General features: G+C 42.4%; 1 protein-coding gene across 1 annotated transcript in view; it reads right to left on the reverse strand.

Annotated features, from left to right (window-relative positions):
- abca7 (ATP-binding cassette, sub-family A (ABC1), member 7) overlaps positions 1-13,265 on the reverse strand; it is a 33,680-nt gene that overhangs the window by 12,282 nt on the left and 8,133 nt on the right. Inside the window, exons 10-29 of the mRNA XM_039810162.1 lie at positions 12,988-13,127; positions 11,684-11,800; positions 11,390-11,587; positions 10,772-10,977; positions 10,083-10,259; positions 9,620-9,842; positions 9,119-9,340; positions 8,618-8,822; positions 8,046-8,159; positions 7,387-7,558; positions 6,572-6,703; positions 5,053-5,192; positions 4,771-4,908; positions 4,313-4,554; positions 4,094-4,151; positions 3,787-3,989; positions 1,991-2,120; positions 1,852-1,875; positions 480-625; positions 99-223 (exon numbers count right to left, since the gene is read on the reverse strand). Of these exons, the coding sequence (XP_039666096.1) occupies positions 99-223; positions 480-625; positions 1,852-1,875; positions 1,991-2,120; positions 3,787-3,989; positions 4,094-4,151; positions 4,313-4,554; positions 4,771-4,908; positions 5,053-5,192; positions 6,572-6,703; positions 7,387-7,558; positions 8,046-8,159; positions 8,618-8,822; positions 9,119-9,340; positions 9,620-9,842; positions 10,083-10,259; positions 10,772-10,977; positions 11,390-11,587; positions 11,684-11,800; positions 12,988-13,127 (3,112 nt within the window). The remainder of the gene's footprint in view (positions 1-98; positions 224-479; positions 626-1,851; positions 1,876-1,990; positions 2,121-3,786; positions 3,990-4,093; positions 4,152-4,312; positions 4,555-4,770; positions 4,909-5,052; positions 5,193-6,571; positions 6,704-7,386; positions 7,559-8,045; positions 8,160-8,617; positions 8,823-9,118; positions 9,341-9,619; positions 9,843-10,082; positions 10,260-10,771; positions 10,978-11,389; positions 11,588-11,683; positions 11,801-12,987; positions 13,128-13,265) is intronic.

Consider the following 13,265-nt stretch of genomic DNA (forward strand, 5'->3'; position numbering starts at 1 on the left):
AAGTAGAATAGACCAAACTAATTCACAGCAAAAGAAACAGAATACAAATCTTTTCTGTGCTGACTAAGTTAATAGTGATTGTTTGGGTGGAGGCCTACCTGTAGAAGGTGTATTGTTCTCCATACATCCAGGGCTGCAGCTGTAGAGCTGGATATTTCCCAAACGGAGGAACAATGAGGCTGAAGAGCAGAGCGACCAGCACGAATACAGCAGGCAGGACAATCTGAAATAAAAATCAACCTTAGATTCTATAGAGAGAAGAACGTCTCACTCTCAATAATGACTAACATCCAAAGAAACACCATCAGATACTGTAAGTAGGTGGCTATGTATTTAGTTAACAAAGCCTCTAGCAATAGATTAGTCAACTAACTGACGGAGAAGGGACAGCGTTTGTTTTTATTATTTAAACCATAGACTCTATGAAGATGGATTGCATTTCTAGATCTCTAACAGCCGCTGCCGGTATTTGTCATCACCTGAGCGAAGAAGCCCCTGCGGCTCCTTCGAGCGTAAAGCCAGCGTTTGATGAAGAGAGCTCTCAGCTGCTGCCAGGTCAGCCACCAGCCGGTCAGGGGGATCCCACCTCGGCCTTCTCCACTCAGCAGGTCTGTCTCCTGAGGTTCTGCAAGCAGGAAATACACAGAGCGAGAGCTCATACTGATCTATAGTATTGGGCTGATTAATACATAGACTCCTGTCAGTGCTGTCCACCTTTGATATGATGGAGAATCTTGTAAGATCAGAGCCACAGAAAACTACAGTAGAAACATGACACAACAACAACACATTTGGAATTTAAATTGGAAGATACTGAAAACAAGCAAATTCAGTACAAAAATGTTGGTGTTTGGTTACCTCTCATGAACCCATAATCAGTCAAATACTTTTCATTTGTCAACCTTAAGTGATCATAGATTTCGAGAACACCAGAGGCTTTTTCACCTCCAAATGTCAACATTGGGAAGCATAGCGTAAAGAAAGATCGCTATTACAGCGGCAATGGATCGAAGTGTCTCTTAATATTACTTACTTACTATAATACGTTCGAAATTAAACAAACGTCTACAGTATTAATAGGTTATGCACTCATAAAGATGTTTATAAAGGTTGGTAACAGAAGTTTGTAATAAATAACTTGCCTGCTGGCTTCGCCTTCTGCTGTTGTTGTTGCTGTTGTAAGACGAGCGGTTTAGGGTCATTACAAAAGAGATGCAAAAAAATATTTATTAATTTAACTTATTTTTAAAGTGTGCAGTAGCGTGAATAACCATAGCAGGAAACAAAAATTGAGGTAAGTTTGGAGACATTACCTTATTTAATCATTAAATTAATAAATATTTTTGTTGCATCTCTTTTCGGTGTAGTAATTTGTAGACGGCCCTAAGCACTCTTACTGCCCGGTAGTAACAGCAGCAGCAGCAGAGAGCAGAAGCCAGCAGGCAAGTGTTATTTACATAAACTTCTGGTGTACTTACAAACTTTACAATCCATCGTTTTATGAGTGCATAACCTATTTGTACTACTGTAGACGTTTGGTATCATTTCGGGCATTATTAGTGGGGTAATGTTAAGAGACACTTCGGATCCATTAGCCTCTGCACTAAGCTATTCAGCTGATAACGCTACGCTAACTCTCACAATGTTCGACCCAGGTGAAAAAAAGCTTCTGGGGGAGTGTTTGGCTCGAGGTCATGGTGCAAAGGACCCTAGGATGAAATTACTCCGAACCATCACTTTAACAGTTAAAGGTTGAGTGTGAAGTGAAATGTTGTGGATCTAATCTGGGGGACAATTCACTTTCTTTTTCTATCTAATGATGAGTTTCAGTACAGGATGAGCTGATGGTACCTTGCTTACGGAGCCTTTTCCTTCCTGGCAGCATTATGGAAACAAACAGTCACAGTTGGAGACAAAACAGCAGACTGACTGACGGTGCATGGAAATGGTATGTACACAAATCTATGTGTCTGCAAGTGTTTATGCATACCTGTCTCTGGTTCTTCAGCATTTTGACTCTGAGCCCTCTGTCCAGCTGATGGCTGCTGCTTGTGGGAAGATTCAGCCTGCAGCTCTGGTTCAGCATCCACGCCGGTTTCTTCCGCCACTCGCAAAAAGATCTGGAAATAAACAGAATGGTCATGACATAACATTAAACTCTTGTTTACAAGCACAACAATGTGCCCTGAAAATGATCAGCTGAGGCTGTAGACAGCAGGTGGCGGCAAAAAAGCATCCAGCAGCTTTACGCAGAGGTCAGAGGAGCAGAGACTGAGTGGCTTATTAAGACTGAGTAAACTTATCAGGCTCCACTATCAGTGCTAATCTGGTGTTAAACCCATTAAGCCCAAGGCTGCTCCACAAATATCCAGCCCCCCCCGCCCCCGATTACACCTGGTTGAGCTTCTGTATGTACACGCACACTTAACACACATGCAATCAGCTAAGGTTAGTAGTGTTAGAACGTGTTTCAGGGCCACGCAGGCTGCATTGTTGTGTGCTGGGATGTTGAAGTTGGACACAAGACCTTCCAACTGCCACTAGCAGTTGAGCATTATGTTTCCATTAGCAACCACTTACCCAATCACAATGTTTGTTTACAATAATTTCAGGGTAAAAAAAATCCCTGCGTCCCGTACATACAATTGAACTGCGCTGAGCAAACGGGGACGAGGATTAACTGGATATACTCTGCTCTCATTCATCTAAAATCCATGTTTAATGCATTCATATTTTCAACACTTTCAGTAAGATTAGGTTGGAGAACTAATTTCCCTGTTGAGCCACAAACTAAAGAAAACTCAAACTTGCAGTCTGTCCGACCGGCGGTGAGATGTTGCTGTTTGTAAAGGTAGATTTGGTTTAGCAAAGCAACACAGTACATAGAATACGCACAGCAGAAACCTCAGATAGGTCAGACCTCCATGTTTAACTAGATCTGCATCTGTAATGCACTCCACAAATGCTCTTGTAGGAGCATTATCTGTATGTACTCCATTTATTATAGCTGTTTTATGATTTATATGTTAATGTTCTCTTTCTGTGATCAGTTTCCTGCTTATCAACAGGATTTTTCCTGACTCAGAATGGACCATTGGGGGGGGGGGGACTACGCACGACAGAAAGCCTGATAGGTAAAGGCCTTATTTGATAGAAATCTATGCATTTTCCTATTATTACTGACAATTTGATAAACATAAAACATATTACGCTTGCGTAAATGAAACCCCAATAAAAAAAAAAACTGGTTAAAAATTGAATATTAATATTTAAACACTACAGTTAAAATCACCTCTTTGGGGGGTGCCAAAAATTCCTCTATGCAGTAAAAAGCCTGATCAAGCTAGCCACTATTACTAGCAAGAGACAATGTAATTAGATTAACATTTGGTCTATTATTGTGTGAATCTAGCTTACTTGTTACTCTACAAATACCTTTTGTCTGACTCTTGTTTATGGTTCCTCATGTTTTTATTGATTTGCAATAACTAGCATTGTATTTGTTATGTTTTTTTTTGTTACAGTTTCAAAATTGCTTCTAGTAAAAACTTTCAAAGCAAAGCAAATTATAATTGTGTTTTGCTGGCTGCATAGCTTGGACCTACATGCATGGTGAGTTCAGAAGAACCCATGAGACCTTTTTAATGCCAGAGGCGGTTATCTAAAGTAGCTATGACTGAGTTTCATACTGTTTGGGCTTTCATGCTAAGGGATTGGAAGGTTTATGGCAAGTGGTTGAAGTAGCTTATTTATTTATTCGTCAAAAAACAATGTAAAATGTCTCACCTCCTCCAGTGTGCTGTCTGACAGGCCATAGCTGCTGATGCCCATTTCGATCAGTCTCTGATCCAGTTCAGACAGGAAGACGGCCAGGCTGCTGTCCTTGGCAGCCGCCTGCGGCAGGTTGACCACCGCCTCGCGCCCTGAGTCCTCCACCAGCCTCGCACCCGGGATGTGATGCTGTGCCAGGGAAAGCAACGCCGCCAGGTCTGCCGTGAAGTCAATCATAAGGAGAGAGATCATGCAATGAGTACGACCTAATGCACCAAGCTTTACTTTACTAACATAAACACCTTAGCAGTTAAACACTCACATGAACTGCTATCCTCGCTTCCCAGGCCGGTGTCTTCACTCATGGACGACTCACTGTCCTGAAACACAAAGATGACTTTTACTTTTAAAAACTCGTCTTTGTTTCATTCCTGCACCGTTGGGTGACAATAAAGCAAAGCAAAGCAAAGCTGAAAAATAAAAAGCATGCGCACGTGACTCTTCCAGGGTAATTAAAGTTAAGAGGGGAAAAAAAACAGACCTTGAGAGGAGGCAGCTTGTTGGTACTGATGCTGGTACTGGTGCAGATACTGGTACTGCTGGGAGTGCTGGTGTCCAGTCCCTCCCTCTTCACCACAGTGAGGTAGTAGCCAGATCCAAGGCGGGATTTGAGGAAGAGCGGTGAGCCACAGCAGCACAGCTTCCCCTGTGAGATGATAGCGATCCGGTCACCGAGCAGCTCTGCCTCGTCCATGTAGTGGGTGGACAGGATGATGGTCCGGTCTGAAGGAGAAAGACAGAACAGACACATATTAACTGTTACTTTCACTTGTCATCTGTATAACAGCTAGCATCTCCTAAAAGAAAAGCACACTCAGGTTTTACAGCAATGTTACAATAGAAAGATATTTTTTAGCCTTATCTTAAGCCCCCCACACACACACACACACAAACTCAGAATAAAAACCAGTGAGATCAACAGCTCCTATCCCGCGTCACCTTTGCGGTATTTAAGCAGTAGATCCCAGATCCCTCTGCGGGAGTAAGGATCAACGCCGGCTGTGGGTTCATCCAGAACAACCACTTTAGAGCCTCCAACAAACGCGATCGCCACAGACAGCTTCCTCTGCATGCCACCTGACAGAGAAACAGAGGGAGGGTTTCAACCGTGGAACAAAAAATTATTTTGTTTTTAAGGATATACTGATTCTACAACCTGATGAAAGTGAGATGAAAGTCAGCTCTTGTTTTTATACAGAAGTTACACATTTTAAAGTATACCAGAGAGGTTTTTGGTCTGTTCATGTCGTTTGTGCAGCAGGCCGACGTCTTCCAGCAGAGTGTCCAGCTCAGCTTTTACTTCTGCTTCAGATAAACCCTTCAGACACCCATAAAACCACACATGCTCCTCCACTGTTAGTCTGAGAGAGAGACACACACACACACACACACACACACACACACACACACACACACACACACACACACACACAACACCAACACACACACACACACACACACACACACACACACACACACACACACACACAGAGGAAATATAAACCTCTATTTGAAATAGGGTTGTGCCGATGGACGATATCATCGTCCATCGTGATGGCTGGCCGACATCACGATGGAGAGCCACCATCGTGATGCCACGCCCCCCCACCCTGTCAAACACACTAATCCTAGTCGCGGGCGCTGGACGAGAAATTGACAAGTGCGGCGGTCTTAAACTAGCAAAGACACAAAGACAAGACATAGGGCTCCTTAAGTGGAAGCTACTTTTTCCCCCTTTACGTGCAACCTATTTGTGAAAAAGACCATCGCTTTGAGCAGACTGGATTGGCTGTAGTGATACATTCTCTCTCTCTCCCTGTCAGTTGTAGCTCGCTCTACCTTCTAGTAACGTTGGACACAGCGGTCTCGAGTGAGAGAGAAAAAACGTTAACGTGGAACGCTATCACACTTTCCTTTCTCCCCTCATTGGACTAAGTTTGTCGACACTACTCTGTGCGTGCATCAATAAGTAAGTCTGAGGTCCTGTAGGTACGGGACGATGTTATGCGGGATTTTTGAATGTACGTTAGCAACAGTAGGCTAATTCACGAGGGTGCTATTTTATGTGTGAGCTAATATTGCGCATCTGTTCATGTGCGCTGCAAGAGTTATGTTTCTGTCTATTGAATGCGTTATTCAGTGCAACCATAACCGAGAATGTAGTTTAGCTAAACTCAGTAATGACGGTACTGTACTGTCGCTCTGTTGAAGGCAAACGTCCCACTGTACTGTCGTTACGCAGATCACGGACATCTGATTGACTTTACTGCACCGTACTTAAGTGAAAGTAGGTCAAGTTGTAAAACTTACCAGCAGGGCACCATTTACAGAGGGCATTTAAATGTATGTCTAATCGTTTCTATGTTAACTGTTGGCCCATAGTAGTAGAAAAAAATATTTATGTAAAGAGATATCATCGTCCATCACAATGTTTTACTGTAAACATCGTCAACTGCCAATTTAGGGGACATCGCCCAACCCTAATTTGAAACCAATCTGCTCCTTAAATAACATCTGGGTGTTTTCTGGTCAAATCAAAGCCTACCAGATAATCCAGCATTTTCAGACCCATCATTTATTTCATAGTATTGTAATGTGACTAATTTCATAAAATCGTCCATTACTACTAATAAAAAATGTACATAAAAGACTCTCAAAGGAAGCTTGAGGCATGACATCTACAAGTGGAATTTCAGTAATCCATCAAACCTAATCAGGTGAAGTAAAAAACAAGCCTTACATGTCAAACAGGACATTGTGTTGTGGACAAACTCCCAGTGTCCTCCGGATAATGTCCATGTCATAGCGGATGTCCATCCCCTTGATGTACACAGTACCCGAGGTGGGTGGGAACAGGCCAGTCAGGACAGATCTGACAAACATCAGACACATTAGAATAACTACTTTGTTGAAACACACCTTCCACTTTAAATTAGATCCTTATCTCATGCATTTTAAAGACATTTTCTGTGACTATATGTGTGCTGATGCTGGCCTAATAACTACGTCATCTTACTGTTATTATCCTTTACAAACCCCAAACATTCCCATCAATTTAGTATCGCTTTGCCAGACCTTGCGCTGCGGAGTTTGGGTCTGGCTAGACCACACAGCATTCCCGGGATGGGAGAAAAACGTGCTCTGGTTTATTGACATTTCTTTAAACCAATTACAATCGTCTTGGGCTGTGCTAAGCACCAGGAAAAGCCGCGGTGCCACTGCAAAATCCTTGCGAAGGAACTTCTTTTGGTGGAACGTGTGTGCGTTCAAAAGTGGTTTTAGTCGTGCAACAGAAAACTCAGATTGGACAGATAGTCTAGCTAGCTGTCTGGATTTACCCTCTGAGAAAAAGTTAACCATAATCCTCATAAATCGACCGGAGTTTAAAATGCCAACGGATATCTAGCGCAACGTCGAGGATATAGACTACCATAAATTAAGTGACAAAATGTAAACATCAAGACATCACATGTCATGAAATTATATACACATAAGATAGAACACATCAGCGCTGATAGTGATCAACTTCCACTCTGTGTCAGGTCTGTTCATTACATGGTGGTGGTTTTGCCGGCTCCGTTGTGGCCGAGGAAAGAGGTGATCTGCCCCTCGTAGAACTTCAGGTTGAGGTGATTGACGGCCAGTTTTTCTCCCTTCTTGTAGATTTTCACCAAGTTTCTGATGCTCACACCCAGGACCAGGTTGACAGGTTCTGGTTCAATGTTATCTGATGACAGAAATGCATTGTACATATTTAGAAGGGACAATATACCATTTAATCTATGTAAACGTTGGGGAATTACAATAGCTAATTACCTAGTGCTAATTCTGGTCTCACAGTTATTTATAATTTATATTAAAAGTGTAGTATGTGAGCAGAAGTCATCTGCCAAACGGTCTTCAGTCACCTTGTGATCTTAAACCTTGTAGTTAATGGGCTTATTGTCTCAGCTCATTACATTTTATTTGTAGTTAATAGGCATGAAACTACCAGTATGGACTTTTAACTGGTATTAAGACCAGCGTAAAGGACTGCAGGTGGCTGCCAAAATGACAGACTGTCCAATAAACAGTGGTGTGACTTCTATTTACAAACGGATGGTTGCTTGTAAATAAACTTTTCCAGTTAAAAAAGAAAGCCAACTGTAGCTATGACTGTATCTCTAGATGACTTTGACACTTTAGGAAAAGAGAAACAGCTGCTGATGTTTTACCTTCATCCTGTTCTGTGGGTGCGGGGGGGATCGGTAAGCCCACCTCGAGGGGAACTCCACCCCAGTAGTTCATCTGGAAGATGAAGTACCAAGGCCTGGGGATCCCATATTCACCTGGTGTAAAAACACACACACACACACACACACACACACACACACACACACACACACACACACACACACACACACACACACACACACACACACACACACACACAACACACACACACACACACAATATTTTAATTTAATTAATTAATAATTTAACATTTTAAACAAGATAAAGAACCGTTGACCACATAAAATCAGCTTCAAGTTGCAGCTTTCAAATTTTAAGTAGCTTTTTTTTTTTTATTCAACGATTATTCAACGAACATCTGTCTGGTGTAAACTAAAATCCATGTCAACCCTGACACAATTTTGTGTGTGAGTGATCCTCGAACTAAATGTTTGTAGTTTGCTGGAAACAGGAGACTATTAACACTAATCCCCTAATTGTAAACCAGCAGAAAATAAAATGACCCACTATACTTCCAATTGTTAGAGCTCAGATAAAGTTTAAATCGTCCTACCAGGAAACACTGCCTCAATGTACCAGGCTGCGATGGCGTAGATGAAGGCGTCCACATAAAGCATGACTATAGAGGTGGTGAAGCGGTAGGAGTCTCCTTCCACAGGGCTGGAGTGGAGGTTGTACCACTGGATGCCCACGCCTTGCTCTTCATACTGAGAGAAATACTCACAGCCGAAGCCAAAGGCCACGGGGGACAGGAAACTCTTTAGGAAAGAGGAAAAAAACTACATTTTAATCTTGACACAAGGAAACTGAACCAAATGCCGCCATAGAGTCCAGCAAGAAGGAACATTTGGGTATTGAAGCCTAGAAGATTTACATCTAATGAATTCCATACACTGAATTTAATGCTTAATTTTCTGATTTAAACTGTACATTTATTCTTGCTACTATTGCTGAAAAAATATATGTAACCATATATTTTGTACAACCATAATTCATTTTTCTATAACAGTGTATACGTAATCTTTCTGATTGTACCCATACTTAAATTACTCACAGCAAGGACTCTGTAGGTGGTGTTGAGGCGGTCTCTCCAGGCTACACACAGTACGTATGGCAGGTAAAGCCCGAAGTAGATCAGCCCTCCACACGCAGCAGCCAAGTTGGCTTTAGAGAAGAAGGTACTGATGAGGAAACACTGCATGATGGTGGCGTTGGCAAACGCCGTCAGGAAGAAAAATACAACAGTTGGATCGCTGTATGGCAGGATGTCCCCCCACTGGAAAGAAGAAAAGAAAAAGTAAGGAGACTTAACAGTGACTACAGGAGACAAATGCTACAGAAAAAGCAAAGCTATTAACATTACAAGAGATTTTAAAACTTCCACTTTAATATCATTCCTCTTATTACATTTAGAAATCTGACTACAGACCATTCATATTTTTTTATTTACAGCTCTACATTTTCCTGATCATGTCCAGCCAACTGTACTTTATAACTGTATTTTAGTGCGTATTTTCCTTTAATGTATTCTGTGCAGAGTGAGTGGTCATCTTGCCTTGAGCAGAGCAATAAGGAGCCCTGCAGAGACCAGGAAAGGGATGATGCTGCTGATGAACCAGCTGAACCACAGCGTTCCCGTTCCCAGACCCATAATCCTCATGGTTTCCTTCAGCCTCGCCTCCTTCTCGTACACCACGCCTTTGATGATCATGGCTACCGAGTAGATCCAGGCCAGTGTCATGAAGAGTGGCAGAGAGCGGTTCAGCACTCGAAGGAAACTGTTACAAAGGTAGGTAACCAAAATGAAAATGAATTTGCTAAAGCAAAGTAATAATGTTGTTGTAGTCTAAAGGAGAAGGTTCTTAAAAGGTTGTTCAAAATCTGGAAAAAAAATTTAAACAATTAAAATACTTATTCGGACACGTTTTCCCATTCTTTTGAAGTTTTAGTGAACTCATTCATGGGGACTCCTTGTTTCCTGTTACGAAATTTGGGGGGGGGCTGAATAGCTGACTCACATATATTGCACATAGCAGGGGTAGGGCATCTGCTGGATGTAGATGCCGGTTGTTTGTTGAACTCCAGTCAGGATGTGGCTCACAGCGCGCTCCACCAGGTCCTGGACGTACACGAAGCCGCCCCAAATGTAGCGCATGTCATTAAATGGGTCGGCTGCTGGACCAGGATCCCAAAACCTGAAGACAAAACACCATGAAAGAGTTTTTTTTTTTTTTTTTTTTATCCAACTGCTGGAGAAAGTCAACACGAGGAAAAAAAGCATTGCTAGGTGAGAACTAAAAACTTGTTTTGGCTTATTATAATTGATTTAAAGGTCTTCATGAAATTTCATAACCCTCATTTCAAAGCTGAAACTTTTGTTGTTCTTTGAGGTTGGAATTTGTCAAATAGGAAACCGATGAGGTTGTACCGCAATCTGGTTTGTCTAGTTATCCCAGTGGTCTTGATTTTTCAGATAAGCGGGAAGAGTAAAAGATTAGAAAATACATATCCATCCATCCATTATTTGTAACCGCTTATCCTAAATAGGATCCCTCGCATTCATACCTACGGGCAATTAAAGTCAACTATGGTTCAAGGTATATTCACATAAAACCAAAAGCTGTTTTTCTTGCAATTCATATAAAAAAAGCTTCTACATCCTAATATAAAAGGATAAAAGCAAGAGAGGTTGGTGCTTCCTCAGTACCTGTCCTTGATCTTGTTGGTCCGGGTCACATCATCAATGTCCATTCGGATTTTGTAGGTTACGTGGGGCGGCAGGTTAGGGGATGAGGAGTTGGGCAGCAGGAAAACCACACCTGCCCAAAACTGCCTGTCTTCCAGTAGCTCCAAAGCCCTGTCAATCATCTGACCCTCAGTCTCCAACCCCTCCAGCTTGTTCAGAGAGAAACACTGCAGGCGGATAACAGGAAACACCAAAGATATGAATAATAAACAGGAAAGACAAGCTGAAGTTAAACTTGACTTTTACCTTACACCGTTTACAGGATTCACAGTTGATTATTTTTCTATTTAATCAATTTTCAAGATATAGAGAAAAAAAAACGAAAAGAGAAGAGACATGCACTATAGACACCCTTTTAGCCGTTGTGTTCAGACAAAATTAGCTCACTAGTCAGCATACTTTAATTTATTAGAAAGTGTAAGTGCAGCTGAATGAGTGTATTTTGAAGTTTCATTTCATACTCCAAATTCCATCAAACATGATTCATTTTGTTCTTTTATCTCTTCTGCTTGTATTCCCAGTAGGAGGCTTCTGACATGTTTGCGTGAAGAGAAAACAAGAAGGCCAAAGGAAGAGAACCTCAGTGACTTGTGCGAGTGTGGTGATGGTGTGGCTGAGGTCGTTGTAGACGTCCAGCCAGGTAGGCGCAGCTCCGGGCTTCCTTGAGGCGTCTGGCGAGGGTGTTGACAGGAAACGTGCGATCCGCGAGGCTGTCCAGGACGTGTTCTCCAGACGCAGGTTGACCAGAACAGCGACCTCTGGCCGCCTCAACAAATCCTGTAACACACAAACACAAATTTTATGAAAAAAACATTTTTAGCGCCAAATGTCCCATAATATACTCATCAAGAGATAGCAGCTGGTGAGTCAGACCTGCAGTAGCTGAATCTCCACACTGCTCTCCATGTAATTCTTGATTTGTGGTCCCACCTCCATCCAGGCTTCATTCAGCTCCTGGAGGACCTGCAGGTCCTCGAATGTCTTGTTCACCTTCAGAAGACACAACTTGTAGTTAGCTTAGATGGATGTATTTGATTCACAATGCCATTACTTGTCTTACAACAAGTCCAACTGCAGAATATACTTTCTTTCTTTTTTTAGATTATGTTTTGGGCATTTTTAGGCCTTTATTGACAGGGCAGCTGAAGACATGAAAGGGGAGAGAGAGGGGCGAATGACATGCAGCAAAGGGCCGCAAGTCAGAGTAAAACCCGCGGCCGCTGCGTTGAGGAGTAACCTCTATATATGGGTGCCCGTTCTACCAACTGAGCTATCCGGGCGCCCAGAATATACTTTCAATCCAAGAATTATTTTAAGATTTAAAAACAACTGGTTGCTGGTCTGAGGACAATGCAATTATAAGGTGTCTGATTTCTCTGGCTGAATTACCCAGATATCCCAAAACAAGGACATTTCAAATTTTGCAAAGTTTGTCAAGCTCCTCTGTTACAGTTTAAGGGCCCCTTCAGACAAAAATAAAAAAACGATCTGGCGATTCGCGGCAGGGTTGTGCGTCGGTGGGGGTGTCACTTAAATGGTTAATTTGCATGACATCCTGTTGTGTTATTGAACCCCCCCCAATGTAGCACAAATAGACTTTATATTTCACAATTATTGTGTTCCGTCAGATTGTTTATAGATCTAAACATTTCCGACCGCACTTAAAGGCAGCTTCATTTCACGGAGACAGAGAGAAAGAAAAAAGACGGAGGGACGGTGCTTTGCGGTTGCTGGAAACAGTCAGCTCTCACACAAACTCCTGGACAGTTAAGTGCTTGTGTTTCATTTTGTGTTTAAAAACTTTTTTTGTGGCAGTGATAGAGGCAGTGATGTTTCCTGTTTACTGTACGGAATTCTCACACCGCCTCAAAACGGACTGACAAGTCTGATCACCGGTTACATGATTGGCCACCGCAGGGTGACATCGGGTTGCGTGTCTCCAAAAGTTGAATCGGTCTCAACTTTTCGCCACAGGTCACTGCAGTTTTTTTCAGATCCCTCCTGCTGCCCCGACAGCCGCAGCATAACCACATTACCCCCATTTAAAATGTATGGTAAGATGTGAACGCAGCTTAAATAGTTGGTGCTTATTCTTGATGACAACTTGTCCCTAGCGGACAAAACGTTAGTCAGGGGACAATCCTGGGACGCACTCTCTGAGGTTTGACTCTCTGTACCTCTTTCATGACTTGTTGTACTGCAGGAGTGTCTGGTGTGTACAGCAGTTTTCCAATAAACAGAGGTTTTATTCCTCGCCACACAATGCGAGACAGAGGGTTGGACTCCAGACCTCGGATCAAACTTTTACAGAATGGAGCTGCATGGAGAAAGAACAGACCAAACAGGACACCTGGTTAAACACTCATATCACAGCAAGAACCTGATGCTCAGTGGTGTTGATTTTTGTGGTCCTAAAGAACACAAAAGAATCAGATTTTTCATGAGAAAACCGATT

The sequence above is a fragment of the Perca fluviatilis genome, chromosome 9 (assembly GCF_010015445.1).
Source record: "Perca fluviatilis chromosome 9, GENO_Pfluv_1.0, whole genome shotgun sequence".
Taxonomy (NCBI): domain Eukaryota; kingdom Metazoa; phylum Chordata; class Actinopteri; order Perciformes; family Percidae; genus Perca; species Perca fluviatilis.